At 39.8% G+C, this 25,200-nt stretch overlaps 1 protein-coding gene across 6 annotated transcripts in view; it reads left to right on the forward strand.

Moving 5' to 3' along the window:
* Positions 1–23,760, forward strand: part of arhgef28a (Rho guanine nucleotide exchange factor 28a) — an 85,946-nt gene extending 62,186 nt beyond the window's left edge. For all 6 annotated transcript variants that reach the window (XM_088071123.1, XM_088071124.1, XM_088071122.1 and 3 more), the window contains 19 exons: positions 53–188; positions 275–330; positions 451–511; positions 988–1,108; positions 1,205–1,320; positions 2,783–2,923; positions 3,094–3,344; positions 3,439–3,564; positions 4,077–4,194; positions 4,323–4,577; positions 4,700–4,776; positions 5,612–5,790; positions 5,895–5,986; positions 6,098–6,283; positions 7,396–7,631; positions 8,300–8,347; positions 10,794–11,312; positions 14,235–14,520; positions 20,901–23,760. In XM_088071123.1, coding sequence (XP_087927249.1) covers positions 53–188; positions 275–330; positions 451–511; positions 988–1,108; positions 1,205–1,320; positions 2,783–2,923; positions 3,094–3,344; positions 3,439–3,564; positions 4,077–4,194; positions 4,323–4,577; positions 4,700–4,776; positions 5,612–5,790; positions 5,895–5,986; positions 6,098–6,283; positions 7,396–7,631; positions 8,300–8,347; positions 10,794–11,312; positions 14,235–14,520; positions 20,901–21,076 — 3,180 coding nt within the window. In that variant the 3' untranslated portion in view covers positions 21,077–23,760. The remainder of the gene's footprint in view (positions 1–52; positions 189–274; positions 331–450; positions 512–987; positions 1,109–1,204; positions 1,321–2,782; positions 2,924–3,093; positions 3,345–3,438; positions 3,565–4,076; positions 4,195–4,322; positions 4,578–4,699; positions 4,777–5,611; positions 5,791–5,894; positions 5,987–6,097; positions 6,284–7,395; positions 7,632–8,299; positions 8,348–10,793; positions 11,313–14,234; positions 14,521–20,900) is intronic.
* Positions 23,761–25,200: the final 1,440 nt, after the last annotated feature.

Consider the following 25,200-nt stretch of genomic DNA (forward strand, 5'->3'; position numbering starts at 1 on the left):
TGTCTGCACGGCCTCTTTGTTGACTCTCATGTCTCCGGCGTGGTTTTCCAAGGGAAAGGGGAAGGATAGAGAGGCCAAGGATAGGCAGATGAATGGACATCGGTTCAACACAGGGGCATGTTTGGGCCCCAATGTGTGTGTGGTGTGTGAGAAACCGGCATCTGGAAAGGACCTGCTGCATTGCTCTGGTAAGTAATGGCGTAATTCCGGGTAATTACTATTTTTTTTGCAAAAAAAGCCACATACATGTACTTGAAAATATTTTTTTTTCAAGGTTGCACTACTATTGTCCATAAGAGCTGTAAGGAATCTGTGCCTCCATGTTTGAAGGTAAGTAGTGTGTTGAAATATTAGGATTAAACTACATTGACCTCCTCATCTCTACTGGAGCCTGTCCTTGTGTCAATTGTTTACATGTTGTAACCAGCCTCTCTCATTTGTATCACTTAGAAACTTCAGGATAAGTATGCTGTTACCATGGTAAAGAACAGGACAGCATCCCTCCCACAGAGTGAGTTTAGGGTCCAATAATGTCATGTCAACCAACAATTTTGCTGTCAAACTCTTTTAACCCTTAAGCACCCGCATCGACATCAGTTTCATTTTGCTGCATTTAGACACTTTTTACCTGCATTTACATTTCTGACACCTGAGAAAAGTGGCTTTTTTATTTTTAAAAAACCACGAGGAAAAAACACAATGAGCAACTTAAAAACTGCAAATAAATAGTAAAAGATGGCAAGAAAAGGATCTGAAAATTAGCCCGGGGGATTATAGATATTATTTAAAAAAAAAAAAACAAAGGAAAAATGTCCAGAAAACTATATTTAAAATTATGTTAAAGAAAAAAAAAAGTTTTTTTTCACACATTTTTTATTAATTAATTTTCTTGCTTCTTTTTTATTTGCCCCCCCACTCACTTCCTGTTTGTAACATTTCACTGTGGTTGCACAAGATTATTGTTAATCCTTTTTGCGTTTCCCACAGATTTCACAGTGAGAGACAGTCCTCCTCAGTGTGTGATCCCCATCTCTACCTCTCTGCCCATCATGAAGGACACTGCAACCCAGTCGTGCCCTGTTTCTGGGATTTTACCAAACAGTGACAGGTCATAAAGCCTTTTGAATTACACGTTATGATGCAGACATATTGGCAAAAACATTTGTGGTAATAATGGTTGTCCATGTTGTTTTCTGTGTAACAGTCGGCTCAGTGAGAGTCCAGAGACGGAGTCTGATTCCTGGAAAGTGACCAGCCGATCAGAGGAGCTCCTGCCAACTCCGGTGTGCTCCACCTCCACTGACTCATCCTTTGGAGAAGGTATGAGATGATTAAGACTTGTTGTTTTCAGTTTTTACAGATTTCCACACACCTGCAAAGGAGCAGATGGGTTTCAGATTTTAACATAGAATGTATGTCCTCATGCACCCAAATGTTTTTGTGTTTATGCTGGAAATTATTTCAAAAATTAAGGTGGCTGCATTTAAAATGCCATTTCACCCAGATTGTATACAGTTTTTTTTTAATCAGACTTTAATTAAACTTTTAATCAGACCTTTTAATTTTAAGTTATGTTGTGGTTATTTGTTTTTAAATAAAAAGAAGCAATTATATGGAAAGAAATAAGCCACAAATCAAAACAAGATTTACAAATATCTATGATGACTTATAAGAAATGTATATTGTTGAAAATTTAGACCATGTGATACCAAATGTATGTGACAGTGTGTGACCTTTTGATTAACGTCTTGTGCGTTTGTTAAGTTTCTCCCTTCATGGATTCCAGCTAGCTCAAATTTTGTTTGAATGGAGTTTAAATTTATGTTTATGTTTAAATTATGTTTAGCAAGATTTATTTTATTATCAATATGGGTCCTTGGAAAGCCTTGAAAGGTTTTGAAATTTTGTACATGAAAATGGGTGTGAAGCCTTTGTGTGTGTTGGGAAAAACACCTTCCAACTTTAAATAGGGAAAAAGGCAGGCATCCAGTTTTCCACCAGCACTTAAACGCGACATACATTTTTGGAACAGAGGTTAAGTTGGTAAACAAATTCAAAAAATAAATAAATAGATAGACAGATAAATAAAATTTGTTACGTACAGATCTTTTTGGATAATTGGACTGGGAGGTTTTAGTTTGTTTGGTTGGTTTTGTTTTTCTCTTTTAATTGGTTTATGTGACTGTACAAAAACAAAATATACAACCAAATGATCATAAAGACCTTTCAATCGTGTATAAAAGGAAAGTAAATAGATAAATAAATAAATAAATAAATAAATAAATGACATTAAAAAGAAAAAAATAAATTGAATGAACAAATAAATAGGTGTGAAAAACAGAGAAAAAGGGGGGGGGGTCGTACTGAGAGCTTTTTAAAATAAAATATTAGATTTGTGAACTTGAATTTATAAGTTTTGCTAATATTCATTTATTTATAATATATAAAAATGTAAAGTGGATTGTTGTATTTATTTGTAAAATGGTTCTTCATTTGTTAAAATAGGTTGGTATTTCTTAAATAGAAAAAAGCATTTGGGAACATCTTTAATAATCACAAATAATTCTATAGATTTGTGAATCTTAAATCCTGAAAAACAAGTATTTGTCAGCAGTATTGACACTGATCTCTGTCCATGTAGTTTGCTCCAGGGATAAAGTTGTAAGCTGAAGTGGGTGAAAGCAAAAAGTCCTGTCTGTTTGCAGTAAATGTTGTGAACTCTGTTTAACAGAACCCTGGCTGTTTTGATCAAAGGTGATCTGGTTCATCTTACTCTCCACAGACTGCGTGGATGCGATTATCCACAGTGACATCTCATCTGATGCTGCGGATTACGAGGCCGAGTCGTGGAGTCTCACTGTGGAGCACAAGTTCTGCAAGAAGCAGGACAAACGAGCCGTCAAGAGGCAGGACGTTATCTATGGTGAGCAGATGTCAGAGTTGGGAAAGAAAACCACTGGAATGTTTCCGTCTCTGCCAGTGTCAGTATTTCATAAAGAATTGCCGTAATCAGGGATAATTGCATTATATGATAAACAGATTTCTGGTGTGATGTAATACATGTTTTTATGTGACGCACATGTTGAACCTCAGAGCTGATGCAGACCGAGCTTCACCACCTCCAGACGCTACACATCATGGCGGAGGTTTTTCGGCGAGGCATGAAGGAGGAAGTGCAGCTAGATACAGACGCGGTGGAGCGGGTCTTCCCCTGCCTGGACCAGCTGCTTCTCTTCCATCACGCCTTCTTCGCTGCCATGAAGGAGCGGCGACTCAGCTCAGTCCAGCCCCAGGGACACAGGAACTACCTCATCCAGCGAATAGGAGACGTCTTGCTCCAACAGGTCAGCTGTTTGTCCGGGGCTACCTTTTCTCTTTGGGGTGACAGTTGGAAACCTGCGTGAGTGTGGATCACTGACTGTGTTCGTTTTTCCGCAGTTTTCAGATGAGAACAGCGAGAAAATGAAGCAGGTGTACGGAGATTTCTGCAGTCGCCACAATGAAGCGGTCAGCTTTTTCAAAGAGCTCCAGCAGCATAATAAGAGATTTCAGAACTTCATTAAGGTACTTAAAGGGACAGTTAACCCATAAATCAAAAACATAATTTTTCCCCTTACCTGTTGTTCTATTTATCACTCTAGATTGTTTTTGAATGTTGTTTTCAGATAGTCAAAACATCTGTCCATCCCTTCTTCAGATTTGGCACAAATCTCCTCATGGACTCAGTGATGAACTCATTTGATTTTGGTAGTCAAAGGTCAAGATCACTGTGACCTTGTATCCATCTCATTCTCATGAATGAGAATTTGGTGGATGAAGTTCAAAGATCAAGGTCACCGCGACCTCACAAACATGTTTTTGGTCCATGTTTTTGGATATCTTCAACACTCAGCAACTTTAAACAAAACAATCTAGATTGATAAACAGCACCACGGGTAAAAGGAAAAATATGTATAATTGATATTAAGTGGAACCTTCCCTTTAACCTTCCCAGAGTAAACATAACTTCTGTTCTATTAATCCTAAAATAAAAGAATTGTCATTTGTCATTTTACTCTTGATGTTGTTTTCTCAAGCAACAAGGAAATAATTCTTTGGTGAGACGGAGGGAAATCCCAGAGTGCATTTTGTTGGTGACCCAGAGGATTACAAAGTACCCAGTGCTGCTGGAGAGGATCCTCAAATATACCCAAGGTCAGTCATCTGCTGCCCTCTGCTGGCTACAGGGTCGTACATTCAATACCAGTACAATATACCAATATACCAAGTAAAATAAGATATTTAATTCATTCTTCGTGTATTCCTCCTTCCTGCTCCCTCAGAGGAAACAGAAGAGCACGCCGACCTTTCAAAAGCACTGGCTCAGATCCGAGAGGTGATAGCAGCCGTGGACCTGAGCGTCAGTGAGTACGAGCGCCATCAGAGGTTACAGGAAGTGTGGAGCCGCATGGAGAACCGCAGCGCAGCCAAGCTGAAGAATGGCCATACGTTCCGCAAGCAGGACATGATGGGGCCAGGACAGACACTCAAACATCAGGGCGTCCTACTGTGGAAAACCGCCACTGGACGACTTAAAGGTGAGAGCCACATTTGTTGATCTATTAATTTGTTATTTTTGCATCCTTTGACATGCATCAACATAATGTAAATACCTGATCAATTTGGTGACTTGCTTTTGGTCTTATCCTCACTTCCACAGATGTCCTGGCACTTCTTCTCACAGATTCACTCATCTTCCTGCAAGAGAAAGACCAGAAGTACACGTTTGCCACTGTGGTAGGCACTGATTAACCCTCTGAAACCTAGAACGACATCAGTTTTCTTGTGCTGCATTCAGACGCCTTTCACATGCATTTAAACCTTTGAAACCCAATTGGTTAGATTTCTTTGGCTAAAAAGCCAATGAGAAAATGAGTTTTAAAGGGAGAGAGAAATTAGTAGTAGTTATTTGTAATTATAGATACAGGGGAAAATGTTCAGAAAACTATTATTATATAATAATTTTCTTGTTTCTTAATTTTAAATATAAGGAATAAAATGTTAACTATATAGTTAACTTTACTGATTATTATATTTATTATTATTAGCAGTAGCAGCAGTAGTAGTATTAACTACTTTATGTCTATTTTTTTTTAATTTTAATTTATTTTTAGTTACTTTTTTGTTGCCATTTTTATTTTAGAGTACATTTCTAGTAGTTGTCTTGTTTTTCAATTTTAAAAATGTCAGGTGAACTATATTTATCATTATTATTATTATTATTATTATTATTATTATTATCATTATTATTATTAGTAGTAGTAGTAGTAGTAGTAGTAGTAGTAGTAGTAGTAGTAGTAGTAGTATTAACTGTTTTATGTATATTATAAGGTTTTTTGTTATCTTTTTTCTTTTATTTCTTGTGCTAAATTTTAGGTAATTGTCTTCTAACTTGTATTTTAAAATATATAAAGCCAATATGTGCAGGTTTCAAAGGGATAATTACATCAAGATTGATCTCAGAAAGACAAATACCTAGTTGTAACAGGAGACAGCTGTGTCTCCGTGATTTTATCTTGGGCCATTATCGCATCATATTCATGAAATGATCTCCATTTTTTATGTGCATCAGGACCAGAAGCCTCCAGTCATCGCACTGCAGAAGTTAATAGTGCGAGAAGTAGCAAATGAAGAGAGAGGGATGTTTTTGATCAGCGCGTCTGCCGCGGGGCCAGAAATGTACGAGGTCCACACGTCATCCAAAGAGGAACGCAACACCTGGATGCGGCTCATTAGAGAAGCTGTGGAGAGGTGTGTATTAGTCTGTGTTGTGAAAATGAAAACTGACTCAACTACACATTCACATTTCACCATTTATAGAAAAAAAATCCTAACCCTCAGTTTTCTCTGCTCAGCTGTCCAGAAGAAGAAGAGGAATACACAAGTGAATCTGAGGAGGAGAAACGCGCCGCTGAGGCTCGCATCCAAAAGATCCACAAGTTACAAGGTATTTTTTCTAACCTGTGGCGTTTCTTTCTTCACAGTCTTGAATATTTATTACCCCAGAGCAAGCATCTGGCAATGCTTCATCCCTGCACCCTGTCACCTTGTGTATCAGAGAGTCTGATGAGCCAGGACCAGCGGATCTGCTCCAGCCTGGAGGAGAAGCTGCAGGTTTACGCGGAGCTCTCTGCTCTGAGTGGGAGGACGGACGCCTCGTTGGTTGAACCGCGGCTGCTCGTCAGCGCGCACACGGAGGAGCTGCCCCAGGCCACTGTATTGTTGACTGCAGCTCTGCGAGAGGGTGACACATTTTACATATACTGTACCCTGCAGCAGCAAACACACATATACAGTACAGATTAGATTTGTTTTTTGACAAACAAGAATAGAAGCGAGAAAAATATTAGATACATTTTACTTCAACGCCTCCCATTTAGTATCTAGAGTGTGAAAATATTTTATGTTGTTGCAACTGTGTTTTACCATGAAGTCATTACAATATGAACAGAGCAGCCTTCATTCATGGGTATAAACACTTAGTTGTTGACAAATATTTTAAATGATACCCATATTTACTTACAACTACATTATGCTGTGTTATAAACCACTAATTAAATGTTGATATACTACTCGAATCTTTATTTAATTGGTAATTTCAGTCCAGCTATTTTTGGTCAAAGGGCATTTTAAAGAGGCATTCATGGAGGTGCATCTCTGCCAATGTGATGAAAAAAAATAGATTCTGTAAGTCATTAAAATGAGAAACTTATAATGCGTGGGCAACATAAAATAAGAAGAAACTTTCTCAAAACATTACTTAATATTGAGAAATGATACAAAGTCATTATTTTGAAAAAAAATTGTCATTATTTTGAGATACTAATGTAAGAAAAGAACAGTTGGGTTGATACTGGAGCCCCAAAATTAAAAAATAATTTTTTTTCCTCTTATTAGTAGTACTATTTATCATGCTAGATTGTTTTGGGTTGAGTTGCTGAGTGTTAGAAATAATGGGACATGTCTGCCTTCTCTCCATTGGATCTAGATGACATTCGGCTTGTGGTGCGCCAAAAAAAAAACAAAAAAAAAAACATTCAACAAGCAATGTCTCTTTCCAGAAATCATGACCTGGTTTCTCAACATAATACACAGACCTTGTTGTGAGCAGTTACATGCAGGAACTAACTACACCCACCAACTAAATCACTGCACAGAAGGAAGATGTTGCCATCTCGGCAATATTAGGCTTCTTTCCAGAGCACTTACATCCCAGATATTCTCATTATCTTTTTGACAATCTTCGAAAAAAATACAAGACCACAATATAAGACCTTGACTCTTTCAAACCCCAAAGTCTCAGATTTTAATTGACTGAGCAGCACACTTATCTTAACACTTGTCTTTGTTTTCCAGTTGAGAACCTGAAAGCCACGCTGTCATCCAAGACCTGCTCTCCATCAAGTCACAGCCCAGACTCGGACACAGACTCTGTGTTTCCTGTCAGCCCTGCTGCACCCGTTGAGCCCCCATCAGACTCAGAGGCCTCACCTGAAAACCCCGAGGCCGGTGAGGAGAGTTCAACAGAGTCCCTGGTTCTGCAGTCTCCGACTCTCTTGCAAAAAACAGACACGAATGACATTGACTTCAAGGTAAAGAACAGTTTCTGGTAAATAAAAATGTATCCAGCTCGTAATAATTCTTGTATGACCTCATGATATAAATAAAGATGGCAAATTTAATAGGTGTTTTGGAGTTAAATATTGATGCAGCAATATGATGTAATGTGTTTGCCATTGCTGTGGTTGTGATGGTGGTATTGCAGAGGTATTATGGCTCATTTCAGCCTCTTACAGCCTGCATCTGAACCTCTCCACTTTCCATTTCTGCACAGATGTGTGGCTCAAGATTGCCAACAGTTGTTTTAATAATTTAGTACACTCTATTAGAATTACATTTCAGTCTTAATGTGATGAATCATTGATAAGCTCATAATAAAGGAAGAAGTCCATTTAGCTCCCAAAGGTATTGCGGCATTAAAAATGGATATGGAGAACTATTCCAATTACCGTGCCACAGTTGTGCTATCGTTTGCAGCTTTTTGTGACCTGTGAGGTAAATGACTCCGATAAGAGGGAATAATTTTATTATCGACTGCAGTGTGTTAATTCAAACCTAAACAATGTGTTGGGACAGCATGCGGCCTCAAGGGGGCACAAATGTTGCACGAAAGCAGCTTCAAATTTTGACTGCCAGTTTAGCATGAGAGGAAATTATTTAGACTTCCCTGTGAGTCACTGTGAGTTTTGTTCTCAAACAGGTTGCTCAAAGCGTCCAAAGCCTGACTCAGTTACTCTACAGTCTGCAGGTGAGTACATTTCTTCATAAAAACTCAACCACCAGCTACTTTTTGTCCTGCACACAGCTCTCATCTCTCAACTCAACCCCAATTCCAAAAAAAGTTGGGACACTGAAACTTTAATAAAAACAGAATGCAATGATTTAAACAATCTGATATTCAGTTGAGTACAGTTCAAAGACAAGTTATTTGTGTTCAAACTGAAAGACTTTATTGTTTTTTTGTAAATTCCAAATTTGATGCCTGCAACATGCTCCAAAAAGTTGGGACTGGGGCATGTCTTTAACTGTGTGACATCACCTCTCTTTTAAAAACACAGAGTACGTGTTTTGGAACTGAGTACACTAATTGTTGAAATTTTGAAAGTGAAATTCTTTTCCATTTTTGGTTAATTTATGACTTCACTAGCTCAACAGTGTGGGGTCTGTATTGTCCTGTTGTGCTTCATAATGCTCCACACATTTTAAAAGGTGGACAGGTCTGGACTGCAGGCAGGCCAGTTTAGCACCCACACCTTTTACAGGGTTCCCACGGTCATGGAAAACCTGGAAAAGTCATGGAATTTCACAGTCGCACTATCCAGGTCTGGAAAAGTCATGGAATTAGTGAAAATTATTGAGAGTATTGAAAAAGTCATGGAATTTTGTTGTTTGTTACAGTAATCTTTTGTGAATAACCTTGTATCACAACGGCAAAGTTATTGTTCTAAAGCGGTCGACTTAACGTTCCTCTAAAATGTGTCAATGTGTGACAACATTTGTTTACCATCACATACATTTCTTCATTTTCTCTCAACGTTCTGTCTCTCCCTCTATGTATGTCAGCTAGCTGAAATTATAGATATGGGTAAATAGGGCAAGGACAAAAATCTTATGATAATTATGTGGCAACCCTGCTTTTACTACGTCGCCACACTGTTGGAACACGTGCAGAAAGTGGCTTAGCATTGTCTCACTGGAATAATGTCATGATAAGTCATTGTCTAGATGGCAGCATATGTTGGCCTAAAACCTATATGCACCTTTCAGCATTCATGGTGCTTTCACAGATGTGCAAGTTACTCATGATGCCATGGACATTAACACACCTCCATACCATCACAGATTCTGATATTTTAACTGTAGGCTGGTAACAATTTAGATGATCCTTTTCCTCGTTAGCCTGAAAGACATGATGTCCAAGATTTCCAAAAGCGTAGTGAAGGTGGCGTTTCTGGATATTGTTAAGATGGCATTTCAGTCTTAACTTATATCTGCAGATGCAGCAATAAACTCTATTTACCGACAGTGATTTTTCCAAAGTTTTCCTGAGCCCATATAGTAATATCTTTGATCCAATCATGTTGGTTTTTAATGCCTTGCAATCTGGGTGGTCAAAAGTCTTTTGATATTATTGATGGTAGATAATGTAATTCATAAATTCTTTGCAACTGTGTGTTGAGAAACATTCTTAAACTGACTCCTACCATGCAGTTTTTCACAAACTGGCCATCATTGCTTGGGGATGCCTGTTTAATACCCCTTAAAGATCTGTTACGAATTAGCCTGCTTACCTGTGGAATGTTCAAAACAGGTGTCCGTTTTTTGGGGGTTTTTTTTAGCATTCTACAACTTTCCCAGTCTTCTGTTGCTCCTCTCCCAACTTTTTTTAGAATGTGTTGCAGGTATCAAATTCAGAATGAGGGTGTATTTTCAGCCAAACAATGAAGCTGATCAGTTTGAACATAATATCTTGTTTTTGCACTGTTTTCAGTTGAAAATAGTTCAAAAAGGATTTGAAAATCATTGCATTCTGTTTTTATTTACATTTCACACAGACTCACAACTTTTTTGGAGTTGGGGTTGTATTTTCTTATCTAGTCTGCAAGTCAGTACCTCTTCTGTTCTCACAGAGTACCCACACATGCTATGTTAGTGTCACGCTCAGTCAGAATAAAGGCTTTAACACACCTGCACACTCCAGCTTCAGGAAACAGAGAACCAACACTCTGCTGAGTCGTTTGAAGCCAAAGGTAGCTAGAATCCTAGTGATCAGAGACATACTGGAGTCTTTTGTTTCCCTCCGTACACACACGCACACACACACACACACACACACACACACACACACACACACACTGGTGTTTGGTATAAAATGTAAATTTGTGCAGAGGGAGCATGTGTGTGTATTTGCATGAGTGGATGTGTGCACACACTTTTGCCCATCTGTGTGAGGTTTTGATTTCAATGATAATTTTCATATTCAAAGTTTTGTTGAAAAGTTCTGATAGTGGCGGATGATTCGCTTCACCATGTTGAGAGATGCTGTTGTCTTGACCCATGAAACGTCAGGGCACTCAGTAGAGTCTGATCATAATGTCGATCAATTTGCCATTCAAATCACATTTCCTTATCTCCTGTTGTGAGGATGCACATGTGGTTAAAGTCATCTCTGTGCCCTTCCTTTTCTTTGTCAGGCCGCTGTGACCATCCAGGACACCTGCTACAAGGTCCAGAGGCTCTTCCTCCAAGAGACAGGCCGCCCTTCCCCTCGCGCCCAGCGACCGCACCTTTCGAGCATCCGGGGCAACACCTTGCAGGAGCAGGAGAAGCAGCGTAACTTGGAGAAGCGGAAGGAGGAGGTGGCAGAAGCTCAGCGGCTTCAGGAGCGACTGCGCCAAGAGAAAGAGCGCTGGGAGAGGGAGTGCCAGGCCAGGGAGAGCCAGCAGGGGGAGCAGGAGAGTCGGCTGGAGGAGAGGGAGAGGCAGTGCCACCTGGAGACGGAAAGGCTGCGGCGCGAGAGGGAAGAGCTGGATGAGCAGCTGGAGGAGTACCAGCAGAGCCTGGAGCGGCTCAGGGAGGGCCAGAGGAGCGTGGAGAGGGAGCGGGAGCGTCTGGAGAACCAGCAAAAGCTGCTCCAGACCTGGAGACACAGCCGGCAGAGGAGCCTGCCCGCTGTGATTCCTCACATGGTCATCCCTCTAGATGGGCAGCAGGTAGGGAGGGCGCCCACATACACACAACTGGTTCATCTGTGTATGAATTTGAACCGTTTGAAACCTGAGAAAACTGGCTTCATTTCTTTCAAAAACATGGGATGAAGTCAATGAGCAACAAAGGAGAAATGATCCAAGAAGTATCAAGAAATGTCCAAAAAGTACAAGAAAATAACTTGAAAAAAAGTAAAAAAAAAAATAAAAAAAAAGACAAAATAAGGAAATGACTGGCCAAAAATGCTTAAAAAAATATAATAATTTTGTTACATAATTTTAAACTCGTAATTATGAGAATTGGTCATGTAGTTCTTCCCCTTGCCTTTTTAAAATAATGTTCTAAATTTACTAATTTCTTGCAAAACATTTCTTACCAAGATGCTCATTTTCTTTTTCCCCATGTTTCTGAAAGAAAATGACACCCCGGTTTGCTCAGGGTTCAAAGGTTTAAATTAGGGCTGTCAGCATTTAGGAGTTAACAGTGATGTGATTAAGGCATGTGGCTGGCCATCATTGCCGGCTCTAAGAGGCTGTACAGGGCTGAGTTCTAAAGCTAGATGACACTGATACCATCTGAAACTAGAATCCAATGGTACCAACTGTGTCATGCTAGCTTCTCAGAGAGGGAGGTGCATATCGCTTCAAAATTAGGCTAATTCTTGGCGATGGACATAAGGCATGGCCATTTCACAGGAGTCCATTGATATCTTAATGAAAATGGGTTCTATGGGTACCCATGAGTCCATGCCCTCTTTATGCTAGTCCCATAATGATTTTTATTGTCATTTGATTCTTAATCAATACAATCTGGTAAGAATGTCAATATGGACTTCATAATTGTTTTGAAATGCAAAATAATGGAATTGAAAACAAGCGATTAAAAACACATTCGTGATTAACAATTAAAATTAAGCCATTAATTCCGATTAAATATTAATTGCTTGACAGCCTTAGTTTAAATATTTGTGAAAGCCGTCTGAAAGCAGCACAAGGGAAGCGATACTATTTCGGGTTTCAGAGGGTTAATAACTTGTGATGTTTAATCTGAGGCGTTAATCGAGGGCCCCCGGCTGTAGCTCTTGACCCTGACACGAGTGTGAGGTAGATATGCAGTGTTCATGGAGTATTTCTCTGCTTAAGTCGTTAATGAGAAGCTTTTCTGAGACAGCTATCAGCCTGAGTTACGCCGGTTCACTCATTTACACACAGCGGCTCAATCCCCTCTTGATATACGACCTGCGATAATGAGAGCAATTCCCGCATCATTTGTCTTAGTGCTGCAGCAGCTCCACTCACCAATAAACATCTTAATGATTGATGATAATTAAAGCGCTGCAAATAAAAGCTCCGACAAAATAATTAAAACCAGAGGCACGCAGCCCGAGAAACCGATCAATCGCATCCGAAAAGGACTTAAATTATGGACACTTTGTTTGAAAAGCACTCCAGTGAAATGTCCCCCGCAGCTGGAAGGCACGGAGGATAAAGGGTGCACTGTTCTCCGTGCCCTTTAAGACTCAATGTACCTCACATGGGGGAGCAGCAGCGGGGGAAACTAATATAGCACATACATCTACGCCGAGCTGCTGCTGCTTTGTGCTGCTCAGTTCAGCAGGTGTGACTGTCTGAAAAGGCGCACACAGAGAGCACTCGAATGGACGCACAAATGAGCAGACTCGTGTTACAATATTCCCTCTCTCCCTCATTAATTTACTCGCCACCGAGGGCTTTTTACAGGCTGCGTGCAATGAGGCTCTCCTGGCTTTTTGCGGACTTATTTATTTCCATTCATCTATTTGAGTCGCTGTGGAGGCTGCATTAACAGCAGTGGTCTGACAAAGGCGTGCAGAGGCAGCCGAGGTCCTAATGTTCCCCCTGCTAATGTTTTTTAGCCAGAGGCAGCAGTTCACAGGGTCAGACACAGATCGAATGACGCACACACACACACACACACACACCAGCTCTCAGGTCGTTTCTAATTAGCTGTGCTCCCTGCGCTCGGCAGAGGAAAGGAGGCCACAGTGATGTGAAGATGGGACAGGAGAGAGGGGGTGTTAGGAGGGGACAGGTGGAGAGAGCTGCAGCGGTGACACCTTTCACCTTACATTAAAGGGTCAGTGCACCCAAATGACTCAACATCTTTTCCAGTTAGCACTAGTTTTCCATTCATTTCCATAGGACTAGGTTCAAGGCTGATATTGGATGAGAGAGACAAATAACCAGAGAAATGCTGTGTTCACAGGGAACTTGTTAATTAACACAAATTCAACCAATCCCTGTGAATTCTGGGCGACCTTGCAGTTTTGTCCAAATGACTGCTGCTTTTGGCCAATCATCCTAGTTTACCCCATGTGCCTGGGGAAGTGCATCAGGCTTTGATGCCAAATTTTGAAGTGGCCAACTCTTAGGTCTGTCATGTGATGCCATTGGACTTAAATAGACTTTTCCTAGTTGACTTGCTTTGGGAGAGAGACATCTGTACCTCTGTGAATGCTTTTTTTTAACGTCACAACTCACTTTAATTTGGATTTATATCATTTGGTTCGATAAACTCTGGAAAGTCTAGAGGAGCTGCAAGATTAAAGCAACATTATGTAGCATTTTGGTTTGTGCTTTGGCGCCCACCCAAGATCTCTGAGTGCAATGCTACTGTCATAAAAGTTGACTGACAAGAATCAGTAATATTACCAGATTTTGCCCAAATATGACTCTGCTAGTCATATTTGCCCATCCTTTCACTGCACTGTTGTATTTCAGAGGTGCACTGCTGTTATTTTAGATGAAGAAACTATCAAATGTACATTCTTGCTTTCGAGGTTTACGTCTGGACTTCATCTGAATGTCTGCTAACAGGGATCTTCATTTCCGTTTTTCAGCTCTGTTGCTGATCATCACCATGACATTTGCTCTCTCTCTCTCCCTCAGGACTCGACGCAGAGTCAGTCCAGAGAGCACGCCGGTAATGGCTCCGTGTTCGTAAATGAGGCTGCGCTCACCAGCACCAGCATCAACAACCGTCACGTCCACCACAAAAGAAATGACCCCAGCGCGCACAATTGTCTCAACACCCTGCTGGCAAGATCCAACAGCAGACAGCCCCCCATGGCTAAGACTCCCCACAGTCCACACTCGGACTCCCAGGGGTGGATGATGGGGACGGGGTACCTGTACAGCCCTGCAGGACGGCTGGAGCTGCAGCACACGGCCAGTGGTAAGAAGGCAGTATGTTATCATCTGTTGTAGAAGATTAAAGCAAAATACAAATTGAATGGCAGCTAGGGGCTCATGAGGACACATCTTTTCAATTTTTGTTGTCCTTTGGCACTGTAATACATGCTGTGTGGGATGGTTTCATCGATGTGTTGCTCTGTCTGGTGTGTAGACTCAGGCTGTAACTGGCGATTATTCTCTTTATCACCTAATCTGCTAATTATTTTCCCTCTTAATTGTTCTGTTATAATTTCCCAAAGCCTGAGGTTCATCTTCAGATATCTTTTTTTGTCCAACAACCGTTCAAAGACAAAAAAAATCAGTTTACCATGTAAGACAGTGTCTCCTTATTTTTTCAGCTTGTGACACCTTAAAGAGATGATTCAGCTCACAAATCAAAAATACATGATTTATCTTTTTTACCTGTAGTGCTTTTTATCGGTCTAAATTAATTTGGTGTGTGTTGCAGAGTGTTGGAGATATCGGACGTAGAGATGTCTGCTTTTACTCCAGTATAATGGAACTAGATGGCACTAAGCTTGTGTTGCTCAAAAGTGCCAAAAAATACATTTGAAAAACTCAACAGCAATGCACCCTCATGACCCTCTTATTTAAGATAATCCTCAGACCTTAGAAATAGAGAGAGATAACTGGTTGCTCTGAAGGCTATGATCAAACGTAAAACGTGAAAAATGAGGAGGAATTACATTAAAAAGCCTCTGTTATAGTGGCTAAATCATTTTTTAAAAATGCCTAAATATTTTGACCACTGCCAGTCTTTGTCAGGCCTTTAAAAACATATACAGTATATGTATGGCCCCACCTATATAGAGACAGGAACCAATAGGAAGCCATCATGTGACCTTTGTGATAAAATGACAGGTTAAACACAAATATATCACAATAACAAACCATAATGACAGAACACCTGGAACATGAAATCAGATAATCCACAGACCTTGTTGTGATGTTACAGCTCAGCCAAGGAGCCATTCATGTTTACATCAGACTCAAGCCTTTCATCCGGGAGTAGATGCACACTTTGTTCTGTGCAGCGATATGGTTGGCGGGTGAAAAAAATAGTTCCTGCATTAAAAAGCTCATAACAAGGTCTGTGGATTATAACCAGGGCATGATTACTGAAAAGAGACATTGCTCCATTATATTGGAGAGAAGGCAGACATCTCTATGACCGATATCTCAAACACTCAGCAACTCACACCAAAACAATCTTGACTCATAAAGGAGCACTACAGGTAAGAGGATAAATCATGTATTTTTGATTTTTTTTCTTAACTGTCCCTTTAAGTATTTTTTGAACCCCTTAGAAATAACTTGTGAGCCATTTAATACAAAAAAATGGCAAATCCCTACATAAAAGGGGCGAACTATTGAGGACGTTAAGTGTTTTGCTTGAAAAACGACTTGATCGATTATTTTTTGACTGATAATCGACATAATTGACTTGATTTGAATAAATGTTGCAGTTTAAGGGGAGACACAATCATTTTGAGGACAATAACAGGTAGAAATTAAATGAGCTGATTAGGTTTTAGAGCACATAACTACAGTAATTTCCATATTAATGAGGACAAACAGACTTTTTAAAGCTTTTTTTTCTTTTGCTTTCAGGTACCATCTGTGAATGGACACAATTTAGCATACAAAAATACACTAATTAATGCATCAGGTAGCTCAGTTACTAATTTTTCATTACTGGTTATGTTTAATGTCCCGTACCTTAGTGCTTAATGGCGCGACATTAGACAGCTTGAGGTGCTCTTGTATCGGAAAGCGGGGTCTCTGCTGCTTGGTATAAATGAGAAATCCGCTTCCTGTGAGAATGTAAACAAACGCTCCGCCTGCACTGGTTTCACCTGTGTATGTGAGAGCGTACTGTACACACACACACACTGCTCTCAAGGCTTTATCCCTGGTGAGGCCTTGTCTGTCCTTCCTCTCAGTTAATCAGTGCCTCCTGACAAAGAAACCACCCCCTCCTCCTCTCCACCTCCACCTGCAGCACCGGGGGCCCCCGCCTGCCAACGGAAAAGAAAAATCAATGGTTCCTCTATCCATCGACTGGCAGGGCAGACAACAGCCTGTGAATCACAGTTCACAGGCGATGGCGGACTGATTGGGACATTGATCTAAAAAAATCTTTACAAAACTCATTACAGCATGACTTGTCATCGCATCACGAGGAAGGGTGGGGAGGGCGGTGGAGGTGCGAGGAGGCGAATGAGAGATGCAGCATTAATTTCACTCGCGAGGTGTCAGCTGCATTCTCACGCTCGCCTGTCCCCATTCCTAATCCATTCATAATATCAGCAACGGGCGGGGAGAAAATTGCAGGTTACATGTGTCTGGTTCCTCATAAAGAACGGGGTCAGCGTTAAGTGATGTGGAGTCTCAGGTATTGTTTACCAGCCACGGCGGGCGGCACAATCTTGTCCTCATTGATCAGCTTATTAACCTTTCCTCGTTATTGAGCACACACGAGCCCCGCTGAAACCTGAGTCACTTGTTAACAAGCCACGGGTGTAAGACTTGGCTCCAGTCTACGACACAGGCCGCGTTACCCACGGTGCATTCCTCAGTGGATCCCATGATAGGCATGAAATATTCTGAGAGACTGAATAATATTACCCAATCACATAATTCCTCTGTTAGATTTATACATCTGTAAGGTCATTTGAGTATTTTATGTGCAATGTCAGATTGAAAGAGCTCCTCACTGGTATGTGGAGGAACCTTCTGTCTATTTATTATCGTGCAAAAAGAAAAGGAATCACTTTTAATAGCCAATTGCGCCATCAGTCACACGGAAACAAGATCTCACTTCTCGTCCCCACGTGAGCATGTGAAAATTTCTTCTCATGCACACATGCATACACACCCTTTTTTCATTCAATGGATTTCCATAATTTCTCCCCGCACAATGTAATCTCGGGGAACCAGTTGGATGGAATTTCCTGACATGAAATGACGCCTCGTCTGATGAGTCGTGTCAGGTTTTTGTTGCTCATACAAAGGGATGAGAACATTGAGAGTTGGCCGAGGATGAAAAGAGAGATGAAACCGGCGCTCTTTACAGTATGTAGATTAATTCACACCTATAATATTAGGCATAATGCACAAACCTGATCTTTAACTTTTTATGAAGCATCGCGCTGCACAGTAGTGGTTAAATAAATGATACTTATGATTATTTTGCTCAATACTGAGATCCTGACTTGAATAGAAAAGTATACACAATATAAACAGTCCCAACAGAGCAGGAAATTGGCTTTTGTGATATGTATGTATTTCATACCTTCCTGAAAATTCAGCAAGATATAGAGTATATGACAATATGAGGTATGGTACCGTGTAAGTGTGATGTGCTAACACTCCCTGCACCCCACCACCCACCCCCTTATAAAGTTTGACATGATACGATTTTAACTTGATTCTGCTCAGCGGCCTGTGATTGATACAAGACAATATCACTAAATATCTTCCTTGGTGGTATGTGTGTGTGTGTGTGTGTATATATATATATATATATATATATATATATATATATATATATATATATAGACATATATGTATTTGTATGGTTATATACATATTTATATACATGCGTGTGTGTGTGTGTGTGTGTGTGTGTGTATATATATATATATATATATATATATATACATATATATATATATATAGCACATTGAAAATAATTCTTTTTTGTGTTGGGTTATGTTTTTCCATCTACAAAAGTAAAGTGGCATCATGAGAAAAACCTGGCATTTAAAGGGTTGAAATTGTGAGATTTGGACTGATTTTGGTTGAAAAATGAACTCAATGAAAACAGAAAATAATATCAATGTATAATATTTTTTAAAGCCTGATTTTGATATGGCATTTTGTGCGCAGAGCGATGAGAGCGTGTGTGATGTTAAAGCGGGCCCTAAGGGTTTATCTTAATGGCACAAAGAATTCTTTATATATTTTCTTGTTTTTTAGATGCGTTGTATAGCATTTACCTGAAAGCTTTAAGTCACATTTAGAGAGGAGGTGTCACAGACAAAGTTTTTCTAAATACAGCAGTAGTTTACGTAGCATCTAATGATGCTGGCAAACCGCAATTTTCCCATTTATTCTAACAACCCGAGCCAGCTGGTTTGTTTGCCACAGTTGGGTCACCATACTGGACTGAGATTTTCTCCAAATGTTCTGCTGCTCTAACAAATTGATATTTTTTTTGTTGCTTTCTTTAAATAGCCTCATTTTATGTCTGTTTTGTAACACATTAATACTGCTAAAATCTTATTACCTCATGGATTAAGACAGAGTGTTTCTATCATGTGGCTGCTCACTGATGTCTCATCCATCAGCGGCTGGGCCTATATGGTGGCTAACAGAGCTACTCTAACAGACTCTTATATAATTAATCAAACAGAGACACTTTCCTACCGGGACACAATGAGGCAATTTATAGTTCACGCCATCTGTTACCATGACAGCGCACCTGCCCTAATGCTAGAGAGCACCCATCATGCACACAAATGTAAGAGCACACACACAACAAGATGCCACCCGTAAAAACGCATTCATATTTCCTTTAATTGAATAAGAATGCGATTGATCCCTCAAAGCTGCGGATATAATATGTTGCTCAAAAACACTTCCGCATGTCTGCAAAGGTCTGAATCCTTGTTATCAGCTTTAAGGCTGCTAACATATTTGCTCATCCTTTCTCGTTTCCGGCCCCTCATCTCTTCTTGTTAACCGGCAAGAGTGAGGAGGCGGGTGTCATCAAATCCGAACCGTGACGATGGATTATGTTGACAGAGATAATGATAAAAGTGACACCTCTGAATAGAAGGGGGGATGATGGATAGCTTGAAAATCTTTTTGTTTTCATTCCCGGTGTCATGCTCCGGTGCAGGATGCAGCAGTAGAGTGAGCTGCAGCAGCTGTGGATGATCTGTGTGCAGTTAGTGATTAGATGAGTGGGCTCAACAATTAGACTGAGCTCATTAAACAAGTGGCTACATGTTCCATCACTGTGATTATGTATCAGTGGTTAGTAAATGATTGATTTGGTCAGTCCATTATCAGTATCAGTAAATGCATTTCTTCAACATAGAGTGTGCTAATGGCTTTGTTTACCTTGTTTACCGGAGGCATCATACGGGTTGTCCATCGGGTTGTCCATCTGTCTGTCCCATTCTTGTGAACGCAAAATTTCAGGGGGATTTCTTTATCAATAGCACAATGTTCAATTGTAATAAAAAAATTAATTGATTTGATTTTTGGTGGTCATAGGTCAGAGGTCAAGAACATTGTGGCCTCCTTTGTCTCTCTGTCTTTCTTGTGGACGCAATATCTCACAAAGGTCTTGAGGGAATTTTGTCAAGTTCACGTTGTCAAACGTTCACTTTGAATCAGTGATGAACTGATTAGAATTTGGTGGTCAAAGGTTAAGGTCACCATGACTCTGCATTAGTCTAATTCTTGTAAAAAGAAATATTTCATAAAGGCCTTGAGGGATTTTTTTTTTTTTTCAAATTTGGCACACACATCCATTTGGACTCAAGAGTGAACTGATTAGATTGTGGTGGTCATAGGTCAAAGGTCAAGGCCACCGTTACCTCATCTATCTCATCCCTGAAGCTCTAATCTCATAAATGATTTGAGGAAATTTGGCTCAAATTTTCACTTTGAATCAAAGATGAACTGATTAGGTTTTGGTGGTCAAAGGTCAAGGTCATTGTGACCTTGTGTCCCTCTCATTCTCATGAGTGCAATATGTCATTAAGGTTTTGATGACGTTTTGCCAACTTTGGCACAAAGGACATTTTGAGTCAAGTATGGAGGTCAAAAGGTGATTGCATCCATATAATTACTGTGAACACAATATCCGAAGAAGGCCCCGAGGACGTTTCCTCAAATTCGGCACAAACAACTCATGAATGAACTGATTAGATTTTGGTGGCCGAAGGTCAAGGTCACTGTGACCTCATAAAACATGTTTTTGGCCATAACTCAAGAATTCTAAGGCTTAAATTTCACATTGTCATTGAACATGTCTAATAGGATAAAATTATGAGGTGATGACATTTCATATCCAAGAGGTCAAATTCACTGGACATCATAAAATACTTTTCTGGCTATTCTCAACATCTCAGGAACAAAAGCAGAGAAATTTGGTGAGATACTGAATTGGTGATACTAATACAGATTTTTTTTAGATTCTCTTTGCTGATATGTGTATGAAGCATCCATGTTTTTACAGACAAAGAATGTAAACTGAAGGTGCAACGTGACTGGTGCACGGAGGCATACAACCACGAGGCAGTAATTCTTTTTTTTTTTTTTTTTTGTCGTGTGCCTGCTCAGATCTTAACAGTCATAACTACATCGGAGAGACATGGTCGTCAACAGCAAGCGGACCTGACCCGTATCCAGTTCTCCCGCATCCCGGTGACCCTCAGTTGGACCTCAGTGCACTGGTTTCCTTAGAGACTGACAGCGGTGGGGAGGAAGGCAGTGAGGAAACCATTGTGTACCTTTGAATTTTGATAAATTTCAGACTTTCTAAACAGCCAACACAGCACTTGGAAAAAAAAGATGAAGAAATTCACAAAGCATCAGCACCCAGGGTGACTACTGAGAGCATTTCTCTTTTTAACTTTTTTAATTCAAAAGATTATTTTTGTGGTCTTTTTGTAAAGTTACTGGAAACACAGGAGAGGAACAGAGATAAAGAGGGGTGTTTCTATCTCACATGTGTCATGCACCTTAGCTCGAGGCACCACTGGGTGTTCAATGTCTCTTTATTTTGTTTTTTTTGTGTGTTTGTTTGTGTGTCTTTATTGACTGGGTCCCTGCAGCTACACCTTTTTCCCCCTCTTTGCTTGTTACTGTCCCTCTCTCACTGCCTTCTTTTCTCAGGTCCCACACATCTCGTCCCTCGAGCGCTATATTTATTAAATTTACCACAACAGAGGAGAAAAAGTCTATACCCAATATAAGCAACATATTGGGCCCCATCTCTCTGGCGGCTGATTGTGTTGCCGCGAAGCAAACTGCCCCTCTTTCATTCATCAGACAGGCAGCGTTTATGTGCAAGCCGAGCATAGCGTGAAGCACAAAACATTAGGATTGAGAGATGAGGTGAGACAGCGTCACTCCCACGTTTTTCAGTCCCTCACTGCCATCATTTATTTCTTCTTTCTATCTGAAGCATGTTTTTCTTGTTTAGAGAAATAGCCGCAGGTGTGGTTTTAAGAGAGATGCTGCCGCTGTGATAATATGTCATTTTTATCAGAGCGTAGGCATTCAGTGGTAACTGCTTCTGGAAAAAGTGAAAGGAACTTGTAGTGCAAGAAGACAGACAAAGAAAATCATGTTGGGTCAAACTGTTTTTAGCAGTCATTTTCTTACAGTTTTCATAACACATTTCTGACTACTTTAAGCTTCACTAGCAGCATGGTTTTAGGGATCATCACACTGGTCTGTTGATTCACTACATCGGTCCTTTGCCATAAAAATTTTGTGCAGACATTCATGGTCCCCAAAGACAAGTTGTTATGATTTAAATGAATTTTTCTCCCGTGCCACCATACCAGTAACAAGTAGAATTGACAGTCAAACAAAACATGCATTTGATCCTTTTTGTGCTGGGGTAAAATTCTGAACTATCCCAAATACCCGTCACTTCAGCAAACTTTCGGTTGCTTCCATTACTGGAGCTGCTTTCCTTTCAGCTAACAGTCAGTTCAACGTCTGCCAGGTTAGCACCAGCAGCAGCTAACTTCCGACACAGTCGTTAATGTCCCAACAACAGACTGACATCCAAACAGCTCAACTCATTTAACCCATGAATAATATTAGGTAACCTTAGCCGTGTGATTCAAACAGTTTGCCCTGTCACTGTGAGTGTGGCTGGTGAACTCTCACCAACTGTTCCCAATGTGGAGCTCACACTCCCTCAGCAGCAACTACAACCCATACAGTCTGTGCTGTGGGGACGTTGAGCACGTTGTTTTGACGGAGTTGGTAGTTCAGCGTAGCCAGATGCCACCAAAACATCCAAAAGTATAGCTTTACTCCAAGCCACTCCATTGACATTAAGGGTATGAAATGAAATACTCTATTGGCATTAGTATCACTTAAAGAATACTGACATTGTGATTTTTTTAAATACCCAGCCCTAAGTCCCATCAGCCTCAGCTGTACTTTTGTGTTTAGTGCTAAATAGCAAATGTAAGCATGCTAACACCCAGAAATGAGCAAGAAACTAGTAAAAAGTACAAGAAAATTACATGAAACAAAACAAACAAAAAATAAAACAAAAAATATATAAACAAACAAAGAAACATGGTAAACATACCTGCAAAACATCAGCATGTTAGCATTTTCATTGCAAGCATGTTAGCATGCTGACATTAGCACTCAAAGAACCACTGTGCCTCACTAATAGATTTAGAACACCATTTTTTAAAAGCTAGGGCAATTTATTTAAAGAGAACCATATATAAAATGATCACATTCTGGTCATTTCCTTTTTTGATTATTTTTTATTTTCTTTAATTAATTTACTTTCTTTTTCTTTGTTTGTTTATATATTTTTGTTTTATTTTTTGTTTGTTTTGTTTCAGGTAATTTTCTTGTACTTTTTACTAGTTTCTTGCTCATTTCTGGGTCATCTCTTAAGTTGCTCATTGACTTTAAATGTAAATCAGGCAATTTGCCCAGATTTTAAAGGGTAAAACAACCTGTTTAACCCTTTGTGGGTGAAAGATGTTGTACTAAAACCATTATTACAAGAACCGAGAACAATAAGTTGCCTCACTGATACTGTCATGCCTAACACTAAACTATTACACTTGAATATTCATGTAGTATATTTACATATTATCTCTCATGGGCATTTTTATGTGTAATGAGCTCCCCGTGCCAATGCTTTAGGTGTCCCTTGATGTTTTTTTTACAGATACTATCAAAAATAAATTGCTTTTAAATACTGTCGTAGTTGCAATTGGACAATAGGGCAGCGGCAGTATTTTGATATGATTTTATTACCATGTATATATGTTTGTGCTTTTATTTATTTATTGCCGTACAAAAGAGTTTTACAGTGCTTTGTGAAGGGTCGTATTGTACATAGTAGTGTACCTGTGTGCACAGGTGTGTTTCTGTGCGTTTGTGTTGTGTGCACAGACATGGCCGTATTGATAAAACAACCTTTATTGAACTTAACCGCTTCTGTTTTTCTTTTTGGGCTATTGAATAGGGGTCAGCGAAGGTGTCGGTACAATAAAAACTAGGTGGAACAAAAACACTATGTTCAGCTCGGGTGCAAGCATCGCTTCAGTGTTATGGCCCTGGTTTGAATTTGAAGCGTTTCCAACACTGTCAACAGATGTGTGCAGAGCTGCCAGCAGTGGCAGGTGGTACACCAGGTGCATGAATGTCAATGACTTCCTGTTTGACTTGGACCTCCAAATTGCAATCACAAAAACCTCACCAGTATCAGCAGTGTTGTTGTGTAGCAACGAGACATTTGTGGGTAATTACATTATTAAAAAAGATTTTCACTGGTGTAGATTCCCACCAATCGCAGGCTGTCTCTAAAGGCTAAAAATAAAAACCGGGATGCGTCAACTGGAGCTTCCTGCTTTTCCCTGACAGCAGTAATGTATTTCATACGCTCCACCTGTGTCTCACGCTCTCTTCCTTTTAGACAGAAGAGCATATGCCTGAGATCAACAGGGTCCCTGCTCTACCCCCCAATATGCGCCTTATTATTTCACTGAGGTGCTGCATACAAACGCCCACGCCACTCCTTGTCAGTTTTCTGGCTTATTTAATGTGGCTTTATTAAATGTAATTTGCTGGGAAATCCAGTATAATTCATGCTTTAATTACAATGTATAGCTTTGAATAATTAAGCTCAAACTTGATTAGAGCTTATTCTTATTTAATCAGCCCCTCCGAACTTGAGTCTAATGAATGAGTCTACAGCGGGTGATGAGATCAGAGGTGAATGAGCCGTTCTAATGAAATAGCATCTTTTGCGTGTCTTTCTCTTTTATTTAAATAACCCCCTGAAGCATTTACAGGCCACCGAAGTGTCGCTCCAACTTTGTTTTGATGACTTTGAATAACTGCTGTCTATTACTGACATTTATATTTGACTGTCTATTTATTTTATTTTATTGCTTTTTTGATATATAATATATACAGGTAAGAGGGGAAATATGTAATTTTGATTTTGGTGTGAATTATACCTTTAATTTATTTTTATTTGAATTTAATTGCTGGTTAATGTATTTTTACATTCCTTATGTACCTGAAAACAGTTTATAGCCCGAGCTATTATTTGCTTGAACACAAGAGGCTTATATTTGGGACAGGCATCTATGTGGGACAGGCTTTGATTCCTCTCACACAAAACTGTTGCTCAGAAGATGGGAAATACAATCAAATATCAAATTATTTATTTAACCCTTTCCAACCTAGTGGGTTTTTTTTCAGAAACATGGGAAGAAGTAAGCAAGAAAAAAAAATCTGTAAAATTGCCCCCCCCCAAAAAAAGTGAAACAAACAAAAAAAAGCGAAAAATGATCTGAAAAAAAGAAAAGCTTAAAATGAAAATAATTCTGTGAAATCATTGAAAATATAATTATTATGT

This window comes from Plectropomus leopardus, chromosome 20 (assembly GCF_026936395.1).
Source record: "Plectropomus leopardus strain MGB_pleo_1.0 chromosome 20, ASM2693639v1, whole genome shotgun sequence".
In the NCBI taxonomy this organism is placed as follows: Eukaryota; Metazoa; Chordata; class Actinopteri; order Perciformes; family Serranidae; genus Plectropomus; species Plectropomus leopardus.